At 36.5% G+C, this 16,419-nt stretch overlaps 1 protein-coding gene across 1 annotated transcript in view; it reads right to left on the bottom strand.

Annotated features, from left to right (window-relative positions):
* Window positions 1-16,419, bottom strand: part of CUL1 (cullin 1) — a 52,592-nt gene that overhangs the window by 14,319 nt on the left and 21,854 nt on the right. Inside the window, exons 3-8 of the mRNA XM_032688776.1 lie at window positions 10,461-10,635; window positions 9,383-9,550; window positions 8,310-8,360; window positions 7,303-7,393; window positions 6,429-6,592; window positions 2,985-3,147 (exon numbers count right to left, since the gene is read on the bottom strand). Of these exons, the coding sequence (XP_032544667.1) occupies window positions 2,985-3,147; window positions 6,429-6,592; window positions 7,303-7,393; window positions 8,310-8,360; window positions 9,383-9,550; window positions 10,461-10,635 (812 nt within the window). The remainder of the gene's footprint in view (window positions 1-2,984; window positions 3,148-6,428; window positions 6,593-7,302; window positions 7,394-8,309; window positions 8,361-9,382; window positions 9,551-10,460; window positions 10,636-16,419) is intronic.

The following is a 16,419-nucleotide window of genomic DNA, read 5'->3' as shown; positions in this document are numbered from 1 at the left end:
AGCAGATAAACTGAAACATCATAAATCAGATTTCTCTCAATAAAGCATTGTTAATAAAAAACATTTCTTAAAAAAAAAAACCAACCAAACTGATTATCTGTAGAAATAATTGCACCTGAAAGAAAAAAGAGGTTATGAAAAGTATTACCACAGAACAAAACTAATAAAGGTAAAAATAAATTGGATGTCATTTCACATATGTTAAAATATCACATTAAAATCTCACCAGTTTTCAGCTAAGACTTTCCAAATCAATTGGTAATTCTGGAAAGTCTAATATTGAAGAGGGTTTTGGTTTTATTATTCAGTTTCAACAGGGTAGATGCTTTGTACTTTCTGAGTGCAGAACACTTTAAAATAAAAAGCAAACTTTAATATGACTGTAAACCAGGTACGTAAACCCACTAGTTATCTTCTTGCAATCTTGCCCTCACTGAACAGGCACTCAAGTGAAACAGTAAACAATCAGATTATTTACTGTACACTAATGAGGATATTTCACCTTGTCAATTCCATCTTAAGGTTGTCGGCTGCATCAAGCTCTTCTAAAGTGTAAGGACTTCTCTGAAGGGCTTATGAGCAATTTGTTACCACATGAGGATTATCAGATTAAACAAAACGGAGCAATAAAGAAGCTGGAGCTATAACTCTGAAATACAACACACAGTTTGATGCCTTCTAATACAGAAGCGATGACATCTCAATTTAGATCAGTTTCTGTGTAACATTTTCTGTTGCTTAGAACTTTGTCAAACTTTTGGATTAGAAAAGGAAACTTTTTTTTTTTCTACGAAAACCATGATTGCAACCTGATGTTAACCTTTTTTATAAGAACATAAGAATACTGTACAGAATTTTAGAAAAAAGATAGGAAAATAATGCCATGCACAGGTATAATAAGCTGCTGCCAGATCTATCTACAAGCAAGGATTCACAGGTTGGTCTATCAGGATGTCTATGTAAGGTGAAATAAGGAAGAGATGCTACAAAGCCTCAAGGAAGATTTGCACAATGACTCCACCTACATTGTTACAGTCTGCTCCCAATAAACATAATTATTTCCTATAGGGATCATACTGATGTGAACAGGTGATACGTGATGAATGTGTCCCACAACCTTTATAACCACTTTATCAGTTGCACAATGAGATTAAAAAGTTACAGAACACCAACAGGAGTGGCCTGTAATACGATATGCTTAAGCACAGTTCACATGGGAGTGACATGTGAGTACACACTCAAAACCAGTGTGTGCTTTCAAGAGCAAAGCAATATATATTTTAATCGAGAGCAAGAAGTTTTTATTGTAAGTTTAGGATAGTCTATAAAAGGCTATGTTAGCATATCATAAATTTGAGAATGAACTGATTAGAGCGATTAAAGAATGAATTATCAGACAATCTTTCAAAATAAATGTTTCTAATCTTCAGGCTTCGTGAAACTCAGAAAAGGGGCAGGGAACTACTGTAATTTGCACAAGTGAAGCCCGATAAGAGAAAAGAAAATATTTTGAAAAAGAAGAAGAAAATCAAGTGTTTTAAAAGATCTAATTTATCTTAGAAATAACCTAAATGAAAGTAAAACCAAAGACATACAACTAGACAGTGCCCAAGACACAAGATACTCCTTTTCTTTTTTTTCACCCTGACAAACTTACAGAATTGCATCACTACAGTAAGTGACTGTATTAAAGGCTCACATAATCCATGAACGTGATAAAAGGGGAAAAAAAAGCCTGTGAAGGCCTCCTGAGTCCAAAAAACCCCCTTTCTTGCTTATTCTACTACTACTTCGATTGTCAGAAGTCATTTATAAAGTCATTTATTCCAATTAGAAAGTAAATATTTACAAACATAAACATTTGACTCTTAAATACTAGTACAGAATATTTATATTTGAATCAGCTAGCTTTGACCTACTAATCATGCTGAATTGCCCTCTTCAGTTTTGAATCATCTCTTAGTTATCAACATGACTATTACAGTAATAATTCATAGTTGCTATTTTGAGACTGATATATAATGAGACAGTCACAGTTGCAATCCAAAACTTTCAAGTGAATAGTATCATCATTAGTAACTTAATCATAGTATCTCTTAAACCCTTAAAAGCAGTATTTCAGCTACAGAGCCTTACTCTGACTTCAAATATAGATTTAATTAATTCCCCAACTGGAAAATCAGAAACATTACTCACCCTTATCATCTGCACGATCCACAGGAATTACCTGCCCCTAGTTCTGACTTACTTTGTGCTATGTATTAACTTCCGAAGAAACTCATAAAAAGCAATACAACTGACAATTCCTTAAAGATACCTAAACTCTAATAATCTTCACTTTCGTTAGAGGAACCGCTGAAGAAGTCTTTATTCTATGTATTCTCAATGATGGTATAAACTCGATCCATTAGTAACACTTAAGACTCATTTTCACAGCTAAAATTAACTCATCAATTAGTAATTTCCACCCTTTCCTTGTGCTGATATGGGGTTTTATGTCCTTTATATAGTCTGTTTTAAAAGCTACTTATTTGCTTCTATTCCTCTTTTCACATTTCCTATACATAATTCTAAATACTTAAGATTTTAAAATTCTCACTGATGACTCAGAAAGATCCATGGATTAAACTGAAACAGCTGGGAAGAGCAATGATCTGTTTTTCATCTCCCATCTCTCTCACACAAACTTCGGCTCCTGCTCGAAGGATGGCCCCAGTGCTCCTGAAGCTCTTCCAGCCATGTTAATAGAAATCAAACTAGTGATGTTCTGCCTTAATATTTGGGATTGGCATAGGTTCCTTGAAGCAATATTATCAGACATCCCAATTTAATCAAAACCTGTTTGTCAATCAGTTTAGTGACTATCTTTTCTCTTAATCTAATTCCTGAACAAATCATATTTAGCCAGCACCAGATTTTACATTATTCACAAATCATCAGGGAGGAGAGCTCTAAGCCTAAAACCAATGTTTGAATCTCCTTACCTTCATTTTTGTCAGCATCCAACAAATTCTGAAACTCTGTATGAAATATCTCCAGATGTTTTTCAATAAGTACTTGCTCACATTTTCGTGCTAACTCATCTTGTGTGCTCTCATGGAGATATACCTGAACTCTACGCTGTTCCTCAAGAAGGCGAGCTTCAGCCTACAGAACACAGAGGGAAACATGAAACCTGCATGGAAGGCAGAACTCGAATCCAACAGCAGAAAACAGATAAAATAATCTAGAAATGGCAAAACAATCTAGAAAACAACAATAAAAAAATCAAACCTCTCACTAATGTGGTGTTATGGACCACCTACTCAAGCAGTTGTTTTTCTGGAAATCATAACATATGTTTGGAATCGATGCTTATGTTGATGATAATATTATGTACTGTTTAAATGGTGGGGGAGAATCACAGCAAGACTGTTTTCCCCTTGCTTCTGAATAAGAAGTTTACAGATGGAAATCCGCTGTCAGAAAAAGAGAAAGCTGCTGACATGAGATGCTGGCAGTTTTAGAATCAGAAAGCTCACCAGCTACAGGGGTAGTTTTGTTTAAGACAAACATGAATGTATTTCATGCCTCCACAAAACTAAAAGGCAGAAAACTACAATTTAACAGTATGCCTATGACAAATTATTTGAATGATCTCATCTACATTCTTACACAGAAAAGCTTCCCAATAAACTACAATAATTTAAATTATACTAGCATTTAATTTGGCATATGAAACGCTACATATGCGTATCTTCCTGGCAAACTAAAATTTTAAATGTCACTTGAGGAACAGTACCTATGCCAAAATGTAAAACTGAAATTGTTTATATAACAATTATCTCTATTTTGTTTGGAAAAGTGTTAAAAATTTGCTTTACAAGCCATCTCTAATTGCAGCATATTATTAGGGATAAAGTGTGTATGCCCTCTTATCAGTCCAAATTATTTAAATTAGTAGTGTCCCCAAGAAAATGACATCAGGTTAATTCAGTTTCCCAGTATGTCAGAATATCAACTAAGCATGAAAGATCATAATACGGACAATAAAAAAAAGGAACAATTCCACTGCATCATACGTAGACAGCTTTAAATAATCTCAGCCACTGTTAGCTTCACTTCTTTCTGTAACGATTTTGCACTTAAGCTCTTGAGAAATGGTCCTGGATTACTGTCTCTTAGAGCTAAACCAGTACTGATTAAAATAGAGGAAATGAAATCAACAGTTTGGGAAGGAATATAAGCTCCTGCTTCAGAGTACTTGCTAGTTTCTTACCAGTATGGAGTAACCATCTTTACTGACAGCAAATAGCAGCAAATCTTTCTGATGAACACTAGGGACTGGAATCAGACTAGTAGTTCTACTGATCTTGTATTTAGGTAATTCTGTACTTCTGTAGTTCAGGAAATTCTGCTGCTTCTAATGCTGCTTCTTAAAATATCCTTAGACCATCACTTTTAACATTAACAGTAAACTCTCAGCTCCTTTATGAAAAGAAATATTTACTCTGACTTCATGTTTGCTTGTGGTCTCATTTTTTTTGTGTTCTTATAATTCCATCTTCCTTTTAAAGTCACATTTCAGAAACAAGGGAAAAATAATTAGTTTACACAAAATATTTTCACCTGTTGTGAAAATGATCAAAAGTTCAGTTTCAGACTATATTTCGAGGGACAATCTTAAAAAATACTGACCTTTTTCCCTACAGCACATCAGGCTATGCCAGCTTTACTCATGAGTTCTGGCCTGAGAAGAAAAATTCACATTCCTTCTAAACTCAGTAAGTCTGCCTGTATAACTATGCACACAAATCCTAATCCTAATTAAGATTTCATTGAGTATTCTACAAGAAACAACCACAATTCTACTATAACATGGTAACACTGATGTTATGCTGGTGTGCACTAAGGTACTCCAACAGGTTTCTTTTTATTTTCTGATGCTATTTATGCCCAGTCAGAACTCAATGTACAGTGCTTCAGGGAGAATGTCAAGTAAGCGTACTAACAGCAGATTACTCCGTCTGCAGTTCATGCTTCCAGCAGATTACTTTTAAGATCTTATAACCACTAGTCTATAAGGAGATGCCAAGACTGCTCAAATAGCTTGTATACATCTCCACTATACTAATTTGAGCAGAGACTTAAGGCTACACATTTTCTTGCTGAAGATCTGCCCTGCCTTCTGCCAAGTTCATAAGTGCTTTCAGCTTCAACATCAGCTTCTAGCAGTGATTTGCTCTTTTGCGGATTTTTGAAGACTTGAGGATTGTTTGGGGTACTAATAAGTTATTTCTACTTGCCACTAATCTCCAGTTCTTGAAATAGCAATGACCTTCAGACAGCTTTTTACTGTCCTGTACCAAGGAAGCCTGGAGGAGCCAGTCATTCAGGTTATGAATGATTGAAATTCCCTTACTCCCTTTTTACACGTATATTAGGATGAAAGTTAAGACAAGAAATTAAAATGGAAGTCGCAAAAAATAATTAATTCAACAACAGAAAAGTAAACATAGGTAGGTTGGCTAATTACTGGGCAACTATCCCAACAGACTAAAGGCATGATTCATTTTACTATGTTATATCAAGGACTCTCCCACTTTTTCCCCTTGGGTAATTCATTGACTTTAATGCCAAGAGTCAAGAGAGGATGTGTTCTGTGGTAAAAAGCATTACACAAAAGATATTGCATGGAGGGATGTGTATCTGCGTATCACATACTCAAAAAACTCTTATTTTTTAACTAAGCTGAAAGGGAAAAAACAAGCAGCAATTCAGAAAGTAAAGAAATGTGCTGAGAAAAATATATAAAGCAGCACATGTCCAAGACGGAAGATGACCTATCTATTTCACATTCAGTAAGACTGATCCAATAACCAGGCTAGAAATAGTCAATGTTTATCCTGTTTGCTCTTAGTTGCTCTGTCTGGGATTCCCAAAAGCAGAGACTAGTCAAGACTTTAAATCTGGTCTCTGTTGATCAGAAGTAACTGCGTAAGGTTCATTACAATGAAATATTCTGAGAGAATTAAAGTTCATTAATGATCTATTTCCTTGGCCAGCTTGGTCAGGAAGAGATTCCAATAAATGTGCCAACACACAGTTCCTGTACAGGAACAGTAAACCTGTAGGTTTAAAGCAAAATTACTGTTTTAGTGTCTTGAAGTCTAACAAAATGTGAATTTATTTTAACATTCTCTTCTGTTTTGCCCATTAAGAATGTTTCAAACTTCCACTGTACTTCCTGAAATGCAGCAAAGGAGACAAACTTCAGACCAGATAAACACAGAAGCAAATCACTACAGGGAAAAAGAGCTAACTCTTCCTGTCAAAAAACCAGCATTTTAAGAAATTGATAACAAAAGCCTAGAATTTATATTATTTTACCTCTAAAAAATATCTGTACCTGGAAAAAAAATAATCACAAAGCTGATTAAGTAACTTACCTTCTTCATGTACTCTGTGACTGGGTTCTGTTGCAAGAATTCAGTACTTTCCCGTGTATAAAATCTCTCTGTGTCAGCAAGAAACTGAGATTCAAAGGATTCTTTATAGACAGTTAGTGTAGGTCCTTTTGCAAATGCATCATCTTCATTCAGCCCCAGTTCCACTACATGAAAAAAAACCCAAAAACAAAAAAACCCAAGTAATGACAAAATTGTTTTTTATGAAGTGGTCTCTTGCAAATAAACGATGTACACTCCTTCTTAGATGAAGGTAATGGATTGGGACTGTATTAATGCCACTTTTAAAAACTTTTAAAAATACACATTGATTTTGCACTTACACAATAACCAACACAAGACATTACTCACGCAAACTTCATTTTTGGATACATTTCTTAAACGGATTATAGGATTTGGAAAACTCTGCAACCTCAAAAGTTAGTTCAAATTTCCCTCCCCCTTCTTAGAGTTCCAGATTATATGCTTTTGTTTTTATTAATGAAACCTATAATCTGGATGGCAAAATTCTCAATATCATGCAAATGGGAAAAAACAACCCCACTCTGCTTTGTAAACTACTATACTTCTCCCCTTCCAGATTTAGGTTCTAAATAACAGATTTGTAAACAATGAACACTCTTGTCCATCGGTTGCACTTTCAAGTATTACAAATATGGTATGACCAACTGTAATTGTACCAAGTGTCAGTACAAATATGAAGTTAAAAAATACATAACTGTATTTAAGTTACTATAAAAAAAAAAATCTTTATTGGTCATCTGAGGAGGTGGGATGTTACTTCCAGGCTCTGATAGGGTACCTATATTTACTTATTCTTAAGAAAATAATAGAACCTTAAAGAAATCTCATTTACCATAGGATTGTACAACTCCACTGATCAGCCTTGTATTGATAGTTTCACCATTTCTTTCCTTTTCGATCAATTTCAACACCGCATTTGTTACCTTAGAAAACAGGAATTAAAAGTAAGTCAAGCACAGAAAAAGTAGCTGGCAGATCAAGCACAGTATTTAATCAGGAGTGTATTCCTATACTGAAGACAAGTCAAGCCCCTTGAAAACAACATTTAAGGAGATCTGAACACATGAAATTCCTACAGAGTATGTTACACCTTCAAGTTATATAACATAATTACAGTCTGATTAATGGTCAGATATATATGGGTATTAAAGTGCTTAGTCTTTTTGCCTTTTTTTTTTTTTTAATTTCAAAAAAGCACCTTCTAAGCCAAACTTCTTTTGTTTTATACCTAAAAGACAAGACGACTGTGGCAAGAGCTGAACTCACCACCTGTTCTTTACACAAATCAACATACATACATACCTGAAAATTGTGGTGGAAGGTCTGGTTTTATATTGTGTTCATTTAAATAATTTAAAATATTTGGTTGACCCGAATCTCCCAGGCATCAGTGTAGATTTAACAATTCACAGTAACATCAGAAAAGACCAAAATCCCTGCCTGTCACTATCTGTTCTCATAAAATCTTGACTCTCAAACCTTAAGACATGACTGTCATCAGCCCCGATTCCTGCATGGCTTAGAAACAGCTAAAATTGCTACTTCATTTAAAATGAGTCTCCTTAGCTTTTTTTTAAAAAAAGACAAGGGTCCTCTCAGCAAAGAGATTAACAGAACAGTCTTGGTTATCAAGGTTCAATCATACACACAGAGAAAGGCCTATTCCCTCAAATATTTATCTTTTTTAACATCACAAAAGAGAAGCAGAAGGCTCCCTTTTATTTTCAGGATTTGTGCCCCTCCCATCCTCCAAATTCTCTCTCAAGCAGTTACTAACAATATATAAAACTAACCCAATAAAATAACACTATAATAATAATAATATATTTATATATATACCTGCTTATTTAATGGTCTGAATAAGCAGTCTCTCCAGGTCACCAAGGCAAGCTAGAAGGAAAGGAAAGGAGGTGAAAGATGGAATAAAAATATTTACATATACACATACACATGCAGGATAACTTCTTAAAGAAAGCTGATACAGTATGCTAAATAATCAGAACTTTTACAATTATTGTATTTTGGCACACACATTTCTCAATCAACAAGACTGTTTCACACCTAAATTACCACTTGCTTTATTATTAACTCTACCTTTTCTGACAGCGATCCACTGCCAACTATGAAAACTAACAAAGCCAGGAAATTACTTTGACAATATACAGCTTTTTTTCTTGACACAGTCCCTTAGCATTAGGCTAGTAAAGTTAAGAGGAAGGGAACTAAGGATACCAACTGTTTTTCTACTATATGCAAAGTTATTTTAGTGAAGCAGTAAAACAGTACATCACTTTCCTAATGCTACACCAGCAAGGACAATAATTATCATTTCTAAAAAACCCAAACAACAAACTTTTAGTTTTCTGAGATACAGAACTTCTGCTAAGTTCTTCTCTTATTTATATTAATTTACATTACAAAAAAATTTATCAAGATCACATATCAATCTTTCGGAACTGTACCAAAATAACTTACACTACAAACCAAATGTTGACTGAATCTTAGCAGCTTGAATGCTAAAAAATTTGAAGAGATGTATTGAAGTCATCAGAAAAAAACTGCAATTTACTTCTTCATTTGGTATTTGAAACACTTGGCTGAATTCTAAATGGAATGACAAGGCCACACTGATGCACACAGACAGCAGTATAAGCAGTAAATATTCAGACAGACAACCCTCAACAGGCTAATACTGCAAGTCCCAATACATACAAGGCAGACTGAACATCTCACAGGCTGAGACCCTTGGAATTTTTACAAATATACTGGGGTGGGAGTATGGAAGGAAGGGAGATTTCCACTTTGCTCAACTTCTATGAACTTCCTACAAGATTCAAGCAGCAACCTGCAGGATGATAATGCAAACATGACAGATGGAATAGATAAATTGCTCCCTTCAAAAAGCTACTTACTGAATAAATTTCATATATTCCTTTACGACCTTCATCGCACTCACGACGAACCCAATGTCGATTGAGGTAGGCACATATCCCATTCAATACTTTGCTTGAAAACCTATAATCTTCCCACTGTTGAGTGTAGAATTTCAGCACACTCTCATCCATCAAATCTTCACCATCCTAAAATAACAACAGTTTACCAGTACTGTTGGGCAATTTCAAGGTAAAACCAAGATATATAAGGGTGTACAAACTGACTGCATAATTAATCTACACCATGCAATGTATTCATAGGAAACATAAGTGTTAATACATCTACTTCTACATTAATAAAGCAGAAAGCCAGTATGAGATTTTGGAATTAAAATGCTGGGAAAAAAAATGCACAGCATAGACAAAGGTCCAGAAGATACTCCTGTCCCTCCTGTGGGAGAGAGCATGAGGTCACTACGTTAGAATCAAGCACTGACAACTGATGGGTGCACCGGGTAAAACATGCCAGTGCAATGGTAATGCATTCAACATGACAACCTCCATAAAATGTACCACCCATTCCCACTGTTGCTCCTTGGGGAGCTGAAACCAGTGAGTGTGGATGGGAGAGAAGTAGTAATGAAGTAAATCGGTAGTAAATGAAGCTCCACATTCAAGAAAACAGGTATGGCATAATATTTCCTTTTCTTAAGAAAAAAAAAAAAGGAAAGATAAAATTTTAAAGTTCAAGCGTCTTTCCAAAGTGGACCCCTACAGCCTGAATGGACAAGGGAATAAAACCATGAGTACATTCTGGATAATGTTAAAATACAAGACAGCTTAAGATGGCATGTAACAGTACTTCTCTAAAACACAGGAATGCTGTTTTGGCTTGATGGGGAAAAGCAGCTCACAGGTACAACTTAGCAACTGAGGTAAAGCCCATAAAACATTCTAGTGGCTAATGGAGACAAAAGCAAATTTCAAGATTTTTTTTTTTTTTTTTTTTTTTGCTTCCAGTGGCTGCATACACTTCTAGGTTTGTTGATACAAGCTTTTCTCAACCTAGCCCCTATTACTTACTACAAGTGCAGATCAATCTCACGTCCCATCTTACCTTAAGGAGATTTGTCAAGTAGTTCTTCAGAAATTCTTTTAGCCGTTTGTACAACTCCAAGCCAACAAACTGAGCACCTCCAGGTGTCTGGCCCTTTTTTGATTTAGAAGGAGGTACTCCAGCTCCCCGTGCTTGATTAGACTGGTGTACACTGGTACAGTAGTTATAAACATGACTGACAGGAGCGTTAAGGAACACATATGTACCAGTGTAAGACATTAAAAATAAAATGAAAAACTACGTTCATTTCAATAAGCTGTTACTTATATGACTTAAACATAATACATCACAAGATGCATTAGGTCACAGCAAATCATACCAAAGCTAAGAAAATCAAATAATTTTCAGCAGAGTTATCTGCAGTAGAAATCTGTAAAACTGCTGAGAGCACTGCAAGTACTAACCTCAACATCAAATTTACCTAACACTTACTTAACAAAATCACCAAGAAAACAAAGCAGTGGAATTTGCTGATAAGGTTATTTTCAACATTTAAATGGAATTTATTTGATGTATTATATTGGCCTTCTACAAATACATAAGCTTTCATTTGAACTGGAAGAAATTTCAACACTAACCCTCAAGCAACGTTCAGTAGTTGAAAACAGAGAATATTTTTGCATTCTTTCAAACACAATCCTTTATAAAAGATTTGTCCACTTAACACTGGCAGACAGGGTACAAACCTGGAAAGCAGTACTGGTGAGAAACGTACATTTAAAAGATTAGTAAATAAAGATTAATAAATAAATAATGGAACCCAATTTTAGCCTACAAGTATAATCCCAAAATTTAAGTGTAAGATCACAGACTCATAGAATTGCTTAGGTAAGAAAAGACCTCTAAGATGAGTCAAACCACTAACCTGGTGCATCCAAGTCCACCACTAAACCACTAATCAGCACGTCTATGGGTCTTTTACATACCTTCAGAGACACTGATTCCACCAGCTGCTCCTCACAGGACTTGTGCTCTAGATCTGTCACCAACTCTGTTGCCCTTCTCTGGACATGCTCCAGCACCTTAAAGTCTTTTGTGTAGCGAGGGGACCAAAACTGAACACAGGATTTGAGCTTCGGCTTCACCAGTGCCAAGTACAGAGGGACAATCATTGCCCTGGTCCTGCTGGCCCCACTATTGCTGATACAGGCCAGGATGCCATTGGCCTTCTTGTCACCTGGGCACACTGCTGGCTCATGTTCAGTCAGTTCTCAACCAGAACCCCCAGGTCCCTTTCTGCTGGGCAGCTTTCCAGCCATTCTTCCCCCAAACTGTAGCGCTGCCTGGGGTTGTTGTGACTGAAGTGCAGGACCCAGCACTTCTCCTTGTTGAACCTCATACCACTGGCCTTGGCCCATTGATCCAGCCTGTCCAGATCCCTCTGCAGAGGCTTCCTACCCTCCAGCAGAACAACACTCTCACCTAACTTGGTGTCCTGTGCAAACTGACTGAGGGTGTATTTGATTCCCTCATCTCAGTCATCAATGAAGATATTACACTGAACTGGTGCTGGTACTGAGCCCTGGGGAAGAACAATTGTGACTGGCTGGCTGCCTGTTTGTTGCCCATGCTGCATGCATTGACACAGATGCACTTGGATTACTGAACCCAGAGTGATCCAGGGTGAAAAGCCCTAATTCCTATGCAACCAGGCAATTCTGTGGTTTCTAACATATCAGTGACCCTTTTGTCTTTGCTGTCACATGGATCTCTATCCCCTATCTCAACTGAAATGGCAGACTGAAGGATCTCACTAGCATGCTACCCCTTAAACATTGGTGCTGCCCCCTGGTTTCATCCTTCTCCCCCTTCAAATTTCATTTAAAGCTCTCTCAATGAGCCCTGCTATGCAAAGATACTTTCCCCCCTTTGAGACAGCTGTACCCTGTTTGTTGCCAACAGGCCTGGTGTCGTATAAACCAACCCAAGATGAAAAAAAAAAAAAAAGAAAATCAAAATTCTGTCAATGACACTGGGTTTGGAGCCAAGGTATTGATCTGCCAGCTTTTCCTGTTTCTTCTCTTATTCCTTGCAACTGAAGGAGAGAGGAGAAAAGTACTTGTACTCCTGAACTCTTAACCAGTCATCCCAAGGCCCTGAAATGTCTCTTGATTACCCTCGGACTTCTTGCTGCAACTTCATTGCTGTTTACCTGAAAAATCTGAGGACCATACCAGGGTAGGAAGTTTTCTCTTCACACCTTTAAGCCAGGCTTCACAAAGACAGCAAACAACCCTAAGAAGTGGTAGCAATAATTTTTCCTCTTACACTAATACAGCCTGGAACTGTTAATATAACATTTCAAGAAAACATTCAGTTTTCTGACCTAAAACATTCAAATATTCAGAATTCTTTCCAAGTAGTAAGTGGAAGTCACATTGCCCAAAATACTTCAAATAAGAACGCATCCTGAAAGAAATCACTCCACATGCAAGAAAAATAAATTAGCTGGGTAGCACCTAAAAGAACTTGATGAGGACTCAGATCTGACAACAAAAATCACCCTAATGACTCACATGGCAAACAATCAGCCAACAGGAACAAAGCTACTGAGCACTCATGCTTCTACTGACAGTCTAAGGGTAGGCTTTTGAATCACATCTCATGTTTAGAGAACACTGTATTAACCAATCCAGAAGGTTTAATTTGGTTTTAACTTGTGTTTAGCACAAGTGGACCCAGCTTTAACCACCAGACAGGTTTCTTCCACAGTACACCACATATTATGAAATTAATAGAGAGTTGACTTTTATCTTTCCTTTCAGAAACTCCATCAGAATGTAGTGGAAGACATCAGCACAACCAAATCCCAAGGGAACTATAAACCCCAGATATATGACACATTACAGTCACTGTGAACAGAGTTGCTTTTAATAAATAGTAAACTCAAATAAAAAAATTTCTCAGTATCCAGTTAACCTTCCTGTAATTAACTTTAAAAAAAGCTTCATAGACAAATCATACCCTTAAACTGGGTTTAATGATCAGAGTATCTTGCATGCCATCAGGAACAAGGCCCACAGTCTTCATATCAAACTGGAAGGAAAGCCTGCTCATGGTCTGTATTCACATACTTGTTCAGAAAGCCATTGCATTCTGTGCAAAGAAGCAATGCCCTTTGCCTAAGATTAACCCTTTCTGAAAACATAAAGCATATTTTCATTTCCTATCTGTTATCTCATCCAGGTGCCAAAAAACTAAATTTCCAATGGTATCAACCAGTAACATAAAGACTTCATCTGTGTTGAATTGAAGCAAGAGAACTTTTAATTAGCCCCTTATCTCTATCAGCCACTGATTTCCTGGACATTAATGATTTCTTCTACCTCCTAATCATTTGTTTGTTCAAATTCCCTGGTACTGTTGCTACTATTACCATCTACACTTTGACTTCAGAATTCCCTGTTCAAGTGAGGAACACCACACAGCACAACAATTCTTTTCTAGATAAGCAACTTACTTTCTTTCCAGAAACAAGAAAAGCAGGGCTTATCTCATAGTTTAATTTTAAAGGAGTTACTATAAATTTATCTAAAATGGAAAACCTCTCCATCATGATGCAAGGAACTTAGGGTTGATTCATAAATACCTAATTGACAGACTTGTCTCCTTCTTCCTCTAAGTCTCCTATCCCAAGTGGCTTTGAGCAAGCCTAAAAATATGAAGACTGTCTAGATGATGTGTAATTCTTGCAGCTTTGAGAGTAGTGCCTGATGAAAATATTCCTTCTGTTCACCTCTACAAACAATCACAACAACCTTCAGAAAAATAAAGACCAAGGTTAGAAGGCATAAGCCTTTTCCTAACTCCATACATTTTACTATTAAAACTCAGGATTTCTTGTAAAGTAAATACTGAGAGAGATTGAGACTTTCTGTCCATTCCTGACAGTAATCAACTCTGAGCTGAACAAAAGTAATATCAGTAATGCCCATCTCTGTCTTTTATTCCGGCTTGAGACTTGCTAGCCAAAGGGTTCAAGGCAGCACTTTTGAAATTCTCTAATATAGTTGTTCTGTACAAGTCACACTGAAGTTAGTTTGCCTGTGCAGAAGGCTGTTTGCAAGTGTAAATAACTCTTTGACATACTACATCTAAAAGAATGCTCTCTCACACTTTGTTTACAATCTGTGTCCCCATCTGCTAAAGCCAGTCACTGACAGAAAGATTGACATATTCAAAACAAAATCAGATTTGTGCTGTTACAACAAAGTATATGACAGTCCATCTCAGAATAACAAGGGGAACACTATGAGAAGAATTCTTGGTTGCAGAAGGCAAAATAATCCCCTCAATGCTTTTTATGTTACACAAACAGCTATCAGGAAACTTTTTTGTGGGTGTTTGCACAATGCTGTATAGCAATTTCCAACTACAATAAGCAGAGAAGTAAATTCATCAGTAGAATAGTTTGCACCACAGTGAAGCCGTGCTGGTCCCCAAGCTTCTGGTTGCTGAACTTCAGATTTGGCCCAGCAGACAAACCATCTATAGGAGGAACAGATTGAGATCAATGTCCTCTAACCTCTAAACCTTTCTTACAGTGAAGGAGAAATTACATTTACTTATCTAAATTAAAATTTAAGGAAGAAGACTGCAAGGAAGTTTATTAAATGATTCAGCATTGTGCTGTCCAAGATGAAAAATCTATTTCAGAATGTTATTCTCCTATAAAACTCTTCGAAATGGGATACAAAAAATAGCCAAAGACAAATTAATTTTACCACCTTTGTCATCAGTATAATTTACACTACTTTTGACTTCCTTGGCTCAGTTTCTAAAGGTGGGCAGAGCAAAGGGGAAAAAAAATCCCATGCCTCCAAGCCATCTTGTATAAGACCATTTCCACAACCCACCTGGAGAGCTTCCTTGGCACCTGCTTTTTCAGTAGCATGAGAGCTCATGCAGGCCATCAGCCATCTGGACTAGGGAAGTAACCACCACTACAACTAACTGTTGTCCCTGTTCTCAGATCCTTTGCTCAGTAGATCTGAACTTGTGTCCACACAAGGGAAGTGAAACAGGCTCTCTCAGTAACAGTCCATATATTTTTTGGGCAAGTATGCCATCAAAACACAAGCTTGAGCACGCCATGCTCAGCTCTAACCTGCTCTCCTCCCCAGAAAAGTACCAAAGTACTCCATACAGTTTTTTTTTTTTAATTTTGTCCAAGAGCAACTGCAAAAAGAAATTATATGAGGAAAATTATCAGTTTTGCAATTCAACACACAACAGGAAAGCAGTCAGACTTTACACTGATGGGTGCAAATTACTCAGTTTTGCACGAGTCCTTAGTCTTAAATTTTTAAAAAAGAAAACAGTTCTGCTGAGGTAATAACTGATTCCTCTTTCAGCAGTACAGCTGGGTCCCCACAGTTTTTCCATTTTCCTATGAAAAATTCATATAACTGGAAGAAGTCTGTTGAGGAACAGAAATGTAAAACTGAAGGAACTGAAAGGGAAGCAGAATTAACACAACATAGCACAAACTATAGTGCAGAGAGAAATGACAACAAAGCTTTTTAAAAGGAGGAAGCCCACAACAACAACAACAAAAGCTGAACGCTCTACCAAAATTTCTCTGTTTTTATGTCTAGTCTCTTTATTATAAACATCAGTTTTAGACATAAATTTGCTATTTCACAGATCTTAAGCAATAATTAACTCTATGCTCTATGTTCAATGGCTGGCCTACAGGACTAAGTTGAAATTAGTTCCACTTCTGTGAAAAATTTGTATTTTTCCTAGATCACACCAAAGGCATGCAAGAACACCATACAGAAAGTTACTGAAAATACTGATAAGAAAATTGCTAGGAACGATTATGGAAGTTTTGTATTCTTGTAAAACCACTTCTCATACAAACAATACAGCCTATTATATTTACTAAAGAACAGCTTTACATATTTTCTTTAAATTAAAGCCACTCAACTTCTGTTGAAATCCAGAAGATGAGGCT

Source organism: Chiroxiphia lanceolata, chromosome 1, assembly GCF_009829145.1.
Source record: "Chiroxiphia lanceolata isolate bChiLan1 chromosome 1, bChiLan1.pri, whole genome shotgun sequence".
Taxonomy (NCBI): Eukaryota; Metazoa; Chordata; class Aves; order Passeriformes; family Pipridae; genus Chiroxiphia; species Chiroxiphia lanceolata.
Note: the sequence above shows the minus strand (reverse complement) of the source record. Positions and strands in the feature narration are given on the sequence as shown.